The following is an 11,405-nucleotide window of genomic DNA, read 5'->3' as shown; positions in this document are numbered from 1 at the left end:
AAAATCACTGTTGTGGAAGTCGAACCCAAAATTCATTGGTCTTAAAGCCTTATTTCATTTTAAAAATGTCACTAGACTATTAAAGCATGGGATATTGAAATTAGATTAATCTGTGTTCTTGGGTGTGTATGTGGTCAAAGCAGTTGGACTGCTAAACCACTAATTATGCATCGCCCCCACTAACTTCACATGGCTGTCACCACAAACTTTGAGCCAGCCTGGTAACCATGTGAGGACAAAATGGTAATAAACCAATTTTTACTGTGTTAAAACAGAAGCGTATTTGAAAGATTATTTAAAATTACATTTATGTAAAATAAAAATACAAAGTAAAATATTATAATAATTAAGTAAATAGTACATCAATATTCATTTTTAAAACATAAATTTTGATGACTCTTTGTCTTAACATATGACATTATACTTTATTCAGCACGTGGAATCTATGAGTTTTTTTTTAAAGATATATATTTTTATTATTTATTATATAAAATTATATTTAACTCGTATAATACACGAAGTTCTAACCTAGTATTCCCAGTTATTGCTTATCCTTATTTTTGGCTCCTAAAAAGGTTATTCAAATATTAGAAGCAATTAGGAGGGATTTCGTGTGGGGTAGTAAAGGAGGCAAGTGCAAGATGCGATGGATAGCATGGCGAAAAATGGTAACACCTAAAAGCTTGGGAGGATTTGGGGTGGGAGACATAAGAAATACAAATTTGGCTCTTTTGGCAAAGTGGTGGTGGTCTTACAAAGAAACCCCATCATCGCTTTGGTTGAAGGTCGTCAAGGCAATTCACTTAAGTACGAGAGCAATACAATTCATTCCAACGAAAAATTAAATATGTTGAGTCTGGAAAATATAGTGGCCTTTGACAAATAATTTTCTACATTTCAACTGCCATTGAAGTCGCACATTGTGTCTGAGGTGGGAGACGGAAGTGAAACTAGATTTTGGATAGATTGTTGGCTAGGAGATGGCCCGCTTAGAGATAGATTTCCAGTCATTTATGCACTAGCAAAACACAAACGACAAACGGTTCAGGGGTGTGTTGGCAGATCTGTAGAGAGAAATCAGTGGGCGTGGGAGTGGATACGTGGGCCTTGCTCTACTTTGGAATGGATGCAACTTTCAGATCTTACAAAGGAGCTCAATGGTTTAACTTTAAAAGTGGCAATGATATTTTTAAATGGAAAGGGCATTCTGGTCCAGGCTTTACAGTTGCAGCAGTAAAGGATTTAATTGCTAAAGCATCTATGGAAGGGAACATTGAGGTGTGGGATGGCTGTAATGCTTTGGCTGTGAGTGCATATGTCTATCGCTTGCGTCAATCATGGAACGTAGCTGAAACAAATGAGACAAGACTGGTGCTAATCAGAGAAAACCATGAAGACCATTGAAGAATGTGTTTTGGTTCGAAGGGCCTGTTCGAACGAAGCCAAGAAGTCAATAATATGTGCCTTCGTACGAAGCCGTTGCATGCTTGGTTCGAACCTGGAACTCTATATATAGGTGTCTCGTGTTAGTTTGTTTAGAACTTTTAAGCAACTTTGAGGCGAAGCTCTGCTCGTTTGTTTTCGCGGTATTGTCTTGTTATATTCAGCAATAGAAAACAATTATAATTACATCCTTGTGTTCTCATCCACGTACGTGATTGGATTCCGCACATATCACGTGTCGATACGCATTCATCGGTTAGAGATTCAGTCTAGGGAACGAATCCACAAGTGGTATCAGAGCGGGTGACTATTTGCTCGGATCAGAAACACGAAGATACAAGCTTTTACATCAATTTCAGAGAGGATTTCATCATATTCTACTCATATCTTCTTCTACACTTCTTCTATTTTTCATTTGACATTTGAAACTCAGATTCACAAAGTTTTAACAGTTAAAAACATCTGATTTTTGAGTATGTTGTGTGAAAACGCTTTTTGAACAAACCTACAAGTTTTCGGATTAAAATTCAAACAAATTCAAGATCAAATCAGTGAAAAACCATGGAAAACATGTGTGTGTTCTTCACAGAATAGGTTCGAACTAAGCCACGTAACCAGCTTCGAACGAACGCAAAACAATATTTATGAATTTTGGAAAAACTTGATTTCTTACGAACGCAGCATTACAGCTTCGAACAAAGAATTCCAGCTTCGTACGAACGTAGGAATTTGTTATTTGTTTTCAGATTTAATCAAGTTGTTTGATTGTGTTTGCAGGTTATCATGGCTGAGGAGTTTTATAACACGTTCTAGAAAGCTTATACTTCAGAATCTTTCGAAACATCGACTGTCACACCAAAAAGCATTTCGAAAGCCATAACTAAAAATATAAATCATGATAACTTTTATGGAACTAACTCGAAACCACCAAAACTTGACAGTATTGAAGATTATACATGATGGAAAGAACGATTTATTAACTGGGCAAAAGCTTATGCGCATGAGAGTTGGTTTTGTATGGAATTCGGTTATAGTAGACCTGCTAACGACAAAAATGAATTCCACTTAAAAGTTTATCAGTTGACGATAAATTTTTTTTCGTATGAACAAAGAATGATTGCCTTGATCCAACAGTCGATCAGAGATGATATATTTGCATTGCTTAATCACGATGGGTCATCAAAATCAGTGTGGGAAGCATTACGGGTTAAAGCTGAGGGTGGGAAACAAGTCAAAAAGAACAAAATATCGTTACTTAAAAATGAATTTGATTTGTTTGACGGTATAAAAGGTGAATCTGTAAGACAAATGATTGAACGATTTTGTCACCTTAAAATTGAGCGTGATAGATTTGGAATAACAAAAACCCATGAAGAAATTATTGATAAAATCATTGAAGCTTTACCACGTGCTGATCAGTGGCAAACATTTGTGTTTATTCTTAAAAATGATGCTTTGTTTGATGAAATTACTCTTGATGCTTTGATAGAGAAGATAGAGAGTCATGAGCTTGAGCTGTAGAAACAAAGCAAAATGAGTAACTCCTCGTATCAACAGAATGTGGGTCTTTATTACAGAGGCAGTGTACCTTCGGTGTTAGTCAATGAGTCACCAAAGACTGCATTCAGTGTTGAAAAGTCTAAAGATTCACAGAAGAGCTCATCTAGTTACAATCCAGGGTATCATTCTTCTTCTACAGCTTCAAAATCAGAAGAACCCGATGAGATTCTCTGCAATATTGATTTAAAGTTGAAAAATTCTCCAGCAATGAGCATCAATGCGGCTAAACAACAAATGAGTTTCTTGGCATCGATACTGGAATCATACGAGAGTCTGGTAGCAGGGAGAATCGGAAACCCTGAGTTGACAAAGGAAGATTACGACCAGATTGATCCAGAAGAGATGGAACTCATTGATATCAGGTGGTGTTTGGCTAGTGGCATCCGTAGGGCTCGGCGGTTCATGGAAATAACAGGCAGGCAGGATCTTGGAGGGTTGCTTAGCACAAAGCTCGGTTTTGACAAGCCAAAAGTGACATGTTTCTGATGCAAGCAAAAGGGTCACTTCAAGAGGGAGTGTGTTAACTGATAAGTAGCTGATCATGGTAATCCTTTCCATGGTGACTTCTACAAAAAGGAAATTTATCATAAAACTGGTGAACACACTTCTGGAGAAAGCCAAAAGAGGATCACTGGAAATTCATCAAAAGAAAAATCCCAAGTTTAGTGATACGTGATCAAGTCAAACCCAAGATTGAACATGCCAAACACAGGGTCACTCATGTAGATAAAGGGATTAATTGGAATTATTATCTTGATGATGATGAAATTGCTTTAGTGGCTGAAGTGAAAGATAGTGCATTTGTTGCTGTGGTGAAAGAAAGAACGAAAGAAGTAATTCTGAAAGAAAAAACATACAGAGAGAGATGTATTGTTGGTTACAGAATAGAAGAAATGGAAAGAGAATACGAAGAAGCTAGGAATTAAAAGAGATGGGACAAGAAGAGAGAGTGCTATGTCAACAGCAAAGGTGAACTAGTTTTTCATCCTAAAGAAGTGGTGTTTAACGATGTTCTTGCAGTAATCCCTCTATCTTGTCACACCCTGACTTTTGCGGAAGCGTGGTTATTTGGTGTGACTTCTTAATACCATAGCACACAATCATAACAATGCTATATGATAAAAATACGAGATGTTCATCCATTAATTAAAGTTAGAAAATACCACAACATCATTGTCTGAAAACATCGACACTTAAATTAAGTTACAAACCATGACATGTTCAACTGAGTTCACAAGGAGTCAACAAAAGTACATAAATAAAACCCGAGTTTAGAATTATATATCCCGTCCAGGAAAGGGATACCCCCCCTAAACTCAACAACCCCGGATGACATCTTTATTCGAACGCAGCTTGACGACACATGCATACCCTTCCAGATCCACTAGTTCCCTGAAATACATGTAGTTTGAAAAATCAACAAAAGTTGAACGAGTTCATGTGTATGTGAGTATGTATAAACCTTTAAAGTATGTTTGTTTGTATGAAAGTCCCTTGTATGTAGCAATTAAGGAAAAAGAGATCACCAATGGGTTGCAAAGCCAATGGTATGTGTGAAATGGTGCACGAAGACTCAAATCTAGCAAATTTGTATTAATACTTCACAAGTATTTTAACTCCGTATTTCCTTCCCAAGGATGGGGGTAGTTATACATGTATATTGTATCTCCGAAATATTATATTTTTAAGTCCCACTTAGAAAATATATATAACTCATTGACAAAGATAATGTATTCCCAAGAAAATATATATTTTTCCAAAAACTATATATCTTCTAAATATACTAGGAAAATATATATTTTTATCTCCCAAAATAATATATTTTCTTTTTGTTGAAAATATGATATAACTTAGTAATATTCACAAAAATCATATCTTCACCTCTTTCGTTTCCAAAGTAATGTTAAACGTATTTTCCGGAATATTCCATAAGTTACGTTTTTGCGTTTGGTTTCACAATATCAAGTGTGTAACTTAAATATTTATTTCTTGAAATTTTTGGTATTATTTTGGAGTTGTAATTTCATGGTATTTGTTAAGTTATATTATTTTACCCTAAAATAATATAACTATTCCATAGAGTAAACAAATATTCACACAAGTGTCTTAGTATAAAATATATATTCTAAATATATATTTATCCATTTTTATTTACAAAAACCAACCTCCGATACTTTGTATTTTTGTTTCAAGAATCTATGGCAAAGTTTATATTGAAAATCATAGTTAAAAACATACTTGTAAATACTTGTTAGAAAATATTTTCTAAGTGTTGGATTTTTTAGAAAATTTCGTCATAGTTTCCTTTGTAAATGGAGGTGTCCATGCTATTTAGCATATCATTTTCTTTTCCAAAAATCATTCAAACAATCAACAATTATACCCTAAACATCTTATACTTACCAAGTGTAAAAACAATACACTTTACATAGTAACATGAACTTGATTTTTCACAAAAACGCGTAGTAACTTGGTGAAGTGTTTAGTAGCCTTAGTTACCCTCTAAAGTGTGTTTCTTTCCTTAAAAATCCCATTCTTAAAGAATTTAAGTGTTTACAACTTGTAAACACATTTTGCAAAAATATTTATTTATAACATCTTCTTGTTTTAAAAGTATTTCTACACTTGTTTCGTCACTAAAAATAGTGTAAGTTTAATGAAAACCATGATCTTCTAAAAATCATCTTTTTTTTTTTTACTTGGTTCTTTTAGAACAATCATTCACAAGTCTTGGATTTACAGGATTATTAACTTACTATGTTTATTATTTTTCAAGAAATCACTTTTACTTTCAAGTTCATGTTTAGTCTAGAAGATGATTATTTCATGTACACATAATCACCTCTTATCTTGTTAGATCATGTTTTTAATCTAACAAGTTTCACATGATGATCAACATCATATTACCAAGAAATCAACAAGCAATCATCATCATATACAAAACAACATCATACTAACATTATTTCATCATATTTCATCTTATGTTAGCTTATGTTTCATGATCTTTAGTGTTCTTGTATAAATCAACATGTTATATCTTTTAACCACCATAAATATGAAGTAAACAAGAGTGTTCAAGAATCTTACAACTAGCTTAAAGCTAGGGAAGAACAAGATGAAGATGTGGTGGATAATAGCACACAAGAGAGGTCCTTCAAGATCCGAGTGTTACACACCTTCTTAATCACCTTGTTGCACCTTGTGAAGACCTTGGATTGGATGGAGCTTGAAAGAAAATGGTGGGTGTGTGGAAGGGGATTTCTGCCGAAGCTTGTAGAGGGAGAGAGAAGAGATGTTGTGGTGTAAAGATGATGGTTATGTGTTGATACTTATAACAACTCTTGACTTTTATCCAAAGGTCCTCTTGTCTCTTCTAGTACAAACAAAATCACTCTAAATCCAAGGAAAGATATACATGGGATTTAGGAAGATTATAAGAAATCTTTGATGTGGGGCCATAAAGTGGGCCATAGACACATATGAGGGGGGGGGGGGGTTAATTGAAATTTTGAGGGTAAGTAAGTTAATTAGTGGAAGGTGTTAAGTGTAAGTCTTGTGTTTAATGTGTACCATGTATTATGTAATATGTTTAAGTGTTCGGGAACCATAACTAGCTCAGAAAAATAAAAACAATGCTTTTAGCAATATTTTGGTGTTCCGGGTAATGTCCGGTTGTCCGGTTAGATACCGATCCGTTAAAGTGCTAAGTTATTCCGTATAGTGTCCTTTATGTAACTTTTTGTGACACTTTCAATTCCCGACACTTAGGAAAGCATACAGGACCATTTTGCCATATTTTTGCACATTACTAGCATGTTAAAATGCTGAATTTTGATGATTAATGCAGAATTCTGCACTTTGAGTGGGTTTTAGGCACTTTCCGGCACTTAAACTATCACCTAGTGATGCAGTTTTATGGTCCTTACCTTCCTACACTCCATACTAGTGTAGTACCTTGTCTCTGGCTCATACTGGGCCTCAAAATATTGTCTGCCTATGTACTGGCACTGTCAGTATATTTCTGAGTTATCCGCTCACTATGCTAACTGTGCTTTGTGCATCGTTTTTGTCACTAAAGTTTGTATGTAATAAATGGTGTGACAGTATGAAATGTGATGCACATGTATGATACAGAAATCATAAAGCAGTTTATATCATGAGTTGTAATCAAGCACAGTCATTAAGCACAAATTTAATATTAATTAATTGTACGGATACCTGTAATTATGAGGGTTGTCACATTCTCCCCCTGTTAAGAAAATTCCGTCCCGAAATTTTAGTTCTGCTACTAGATGCAAGGGTCTTGGGGAATAAATGTGGGTATTTTTCCTTCATGCGATCCTCACGCTCCCACGTGAATTCTGGGCCATGTCGTGCATTCCATCGAACCTTGACGAGTTTAACACTACTCCTGCGTGTTTTGTTACCTTCCAATCAGTAACCTCAATGGGTTCTTCAGTAAAGTGAAGTGTGTCGTCAATATGAACTTCGTCGGCAGGAATGACCACTGTCTCTTGAGTTGGACTCTTTTTCAAATTAGATACATGAAATGTATCATGAACGCCATTAAGTTCAGCAGGTAAATCCAACTTGTATGCTACAAGGCCAATCCTTTTCAGGATTTTAAATGGACCAATGTATCTGGGGTTCAACTTCCCACGCTTCCCAAAGCGTGCCACACCCTTCCAGGGTGAAACCTTCAACAAAACCATATCTCCCACCTTAAATTCTAGAGGTTTCCTTCTTCGGTCCGCATATCTCTTTTGCCGATCACGAGCCACTTTAATGCGCTCTCGGATCTGTATAATCTTGTCAGTCGTTTCTTGAACCAATTCCGGGCCAACAAGTTGTCTATCACCCGCGTCAGCCCAGCATAATGGTGATCGACACTTGCGTCCATAGAGAGCTTCGAACGGTGCGGCCTGAATGCTTGCTTGATAACTGTTATTGTATGAAAATTTAACCAATGGTAGGTGAGTGTCCCAACTTCCACCTAAATCCATTACGCAAGCTCGCAACATGTCTTCCAACGTTTGAATTGTTCGTTCGCTTTGTCCGTCTGTCTGCGGATGGAAGGCAGTACTCAGATTCAACTGAGAACCAAAAGCTTCTTGAAAGGATTGCCAAATCCTTGATACGAATCTTCCATCTCTATCAGAGATAATTGAGAGAGGCACTCCATGTCATGCAACAATCTCTCTCAAGTATAGCTCAGCTAGCTTACTCGTGTTGTCTTTCTCCTTGATTGCTAAAAAGTGTGCAGATTTCGTTAAACGGTCTACAATTACCCAAATTGTATCGTGTCCTTTGGGCGTCCTTGGCAATTTTGTTATAAAGTCCATCGAAATCTGTTCCCATTTCCATTGGGGTATTTCAGGTTGTTGCAGAAGACCTGAAGGCTTCTGGTATTCGACCTTTACCTTGGCGCAAGTTAAACATTTGTCAACATATATCGCGACGTCACCTTTCATTCTCGGCCACCAATAGAAATCTTTTAAATCTTGGTACATTTTGTCCGATCCTGGATGGATTGAGTACCGTGACTTGTGAGCTTTATCAAAAATAACATTTCTCAAACCACCAAACAAGGGAACCCAAATTCGTTTCATGAAACACAACGTTCCTTCCCCGTTTGGTACCAACTGCTTTTCCATCCCACGGAGATACTCATTCTCAAGATTCATTTCTTCAAGAGCTTCTCTCTGCGCGGCACGAATGCGCAACGAGAGGTCCGTTTGAACAATCATTTCCAAAGCCCTAATCCTTATGGGCTTGATCCTTTCCTTCCGACTCAGGGTATCGGCGACCACATTCGCCTTCCCTGGGTGATACTTGATTTCACAGTCATAATCATTCAACAGTTCTACCCAGCGTCTTTGCCTCATGTTAAGCTCTTTTTGATCAAAAATGTGTTGCAGGCTCTTGTGATCAGTGAAGATTGTGCATCGCGTGCCATGTAAGTAATGTCGCCAGATCTTCAATGCAAATACCACCGCGCCCAATTCCAAATCATGCGTGGTATAATTTTTCTCGTGAACCTTCAACTGGCGAGAAGCATATGCTATAACCTTCTGTCGATGCATCAGCACGCAGCCTAAACCTTGACGCGAGGTGTCACAATATACCACGAAGTCGTCCGTGCCTTCGGGTAGAGATAAAATTGGTGCGTCACAAAGCTTGTTTTTCAACAACTGAAATGCTTCTTCTTGCTTGTCTCCCCATTCATACTTCTTGTCTTTTTGTGTGAGGGAGGTCAACGGTTGAGCGACTTTCGAGAAATCCTCAATAAACCTGCAATAATAACCAGCCAAACCGAGGAACTGTCGAATCTCGGTTGGCGTCTTCGGAGTTTCCCAGTCCTTGATTGCCTCGATCTTCGTGGGATCCACATGAATTCCATTTCCGTTAACTACATGACCAAGAAACTGAACTTCGCGTAACCAGAATTCGCACTTCGAGAACTTAGCGTACAACTTCTCCTTTTTAAGCAGCTCTAAAATAGCTCTTAGATATTGTCCATGTTCTTCTTTTGTCTTTGAGTAGATCAAAATGTCATCAATGAACAAGATTACGAACTTATCGAGGTACGGCTTACAAACTCTGTTCATCAAATCCATGAATACAGCTGGCGCGTTTGTCAGACCGAATGGCATAACCAGGAACTCGTAATGTCCATATCGAGTTCTGAAAGCAGTTTTTGGAATGCTTTCCTCTTCCCTCAACTGGTGATAACCTGATCGTAGATCGATCTTTGAGTAAAAGCTTGAACCCTGTAATTGATCAAACAGGTCGTCAATCCTTGGCAAAGGATATCTATTTTTGATAGTCAACTTATTCAGCTCGCGGTAGTCGATACACATGTGAAAACTACCATCCTTCTTTTTAACGAACAAAACTGGAGCTCCCCAAGGCGAGAAGCTTAGTCTGATAAATCCCTTATCCAATAGCTCCTGGAGTTGAGTTGACAGCTCTTGCATTTCTGAAGGCGCAAGTCGATAAGGTGCCTTAGCCACAGGCGCGGCGCCTTGAACTAAGTCAATATGAAACTCGACTTGTCTTTGTGGCGGCAATCCTGGCAAGTCTTTTGGAAAGACTTCAGGATACTCCTTCACGACTGGAATGTCTTCTAGCTTCGGCTCAGCGGCTTCTTTATCAACGATGTGTGCCAAGAAGGCAACACATCCCTTCTTCAAACATTTTCTACCTTTCAAACAGCTAATGATCCTTAAGGGCGTATCGCGCTTCTCTCCATGTACCACAATCGTTTCTCCATCCGCCATTGGGATGCGAATGGTCTTCTCATGACATACAATTTCGGTTCTGTTGCTTGACAACCAATCCATCCCTACTACCACGTCGAAGCTTCCCAACTCGACTGGCAGTAGATCCAATGTAAACTCGTGTTCTCCCAGCTCTATTACGCATCCCCTGATGACTTCATTCGTTTCAACTAGCTCTCCATTAGCCAGTTCAATTGAGTAAGGAATGTCTAACTTACTAGCAGTTAACCCAAGCATTTTCTTAAACTCTAGCGATACAAAACTATAGTCGGCACCAGTATCAAAAAGGACAGATGCATAGCGTTAATTAATAGGGAACGTACCAGTAACGACATTTGGATCTTGGCGTGCTTCCCTCGCACCGATATTAAAAACTCTTCCTTGTGCCTGATTGAGTTTTGGGCACTCCCGCTTGAAATGCCCCATGTCTCCACAATTGAAACACCCTGGTCCTCGACCATTACCGTTCCCATTACCGCCTCGATTGATGTTCGCTCCCTGGTTACTAGCTTGATTCCCAGCATTTCCACGATTTCCATTCCCGCTATTTCCTCCCTGTTGGCGGTTCCCATTCCCACTTCCATAACCCCTTTGATTACTACGGCCAACACCAGTACCAGCCCAGCATGTATCTTTTGAGTGGCCAGTCTTCCCACAAGACTCACATTTCCTTAATCTGCACTGGCCGGAATGATGATACTGGCATACTTCACACTTGGGCAGAGCGCCCATATATCCTCTTCCCTTAACTTCAGCATCAGTTTTAACTTCCTCTGGTGGGTTCGCATTCTTCTTCCTGCTGGTGCTGCTGGTACCCTTTTTTAATTGGAGAACTTCCTTTTGTTTTCTCCTGAGGATTCAACATGAGTTTCTTTCTTTTTCTCATCGGAATTTGAAAACTTGTTTAGCCTGATAGCTTCCTCAGTCAGTGACACGCTCAGATCGATAGCTTCAGTAATTGTTGCAGGCTTTGATGATGTGATCATACTCATAATATGAGGTGCCAACCCCCAGATGAAACGCTCCACGCGTTTGAATTCCGGACTGACCATGTATGGTACCACGTGAGACAGATCATGAAACCTCTGTACATATTCGGCGATCTTTGGGCCGTCCATCTTA

At 38.3% G+C, this 11,405-nt stretch overlaps 1 protein-coding gene across 1 annotated transcript; it reads right to left on the bottom strand.

Moving 5' to 3' along the window:
• Positions 1–10,586: 10,586 nt before the first annotated feature.
• On the bottom strand, positions 10,587–11,015 carry LOC118482714 (probable ATP-dependent RNA helicase vasa-like). Its single transcript, XM_035978341.1, has one exon. The coding sequence runs from the start codon at positions 11,013–11,015 to the stop codon at positions 10,587–10,589; it is 429 nt and encodes a 142-aa protein (XP_035834234.1).
• Between the last annotated feature and the right edge of the window lie 390 nt (positions 11,016–11,405).

The sequence above is a fragment of the Helianthus annuus genome, chromosome 10 (assembly GCF_002127325.2).
Source record: "Helianthus annuus cultivar XRQ/B chromosome 10, HanXRQr2.0-SUNRISE, whole genome shotgun sequence".
NCBI lineage: Eukaryota > Viridiplantae > Streptophyta > Magnoliopsida > Asterales > Asteraceae > Helianthus > Helianthus annuus.
The sequence above is the reverse complement of the archived record's forward strand: the minus strand, read 5'-3'. Positions and strand labels throughout refer to the sequence as shown.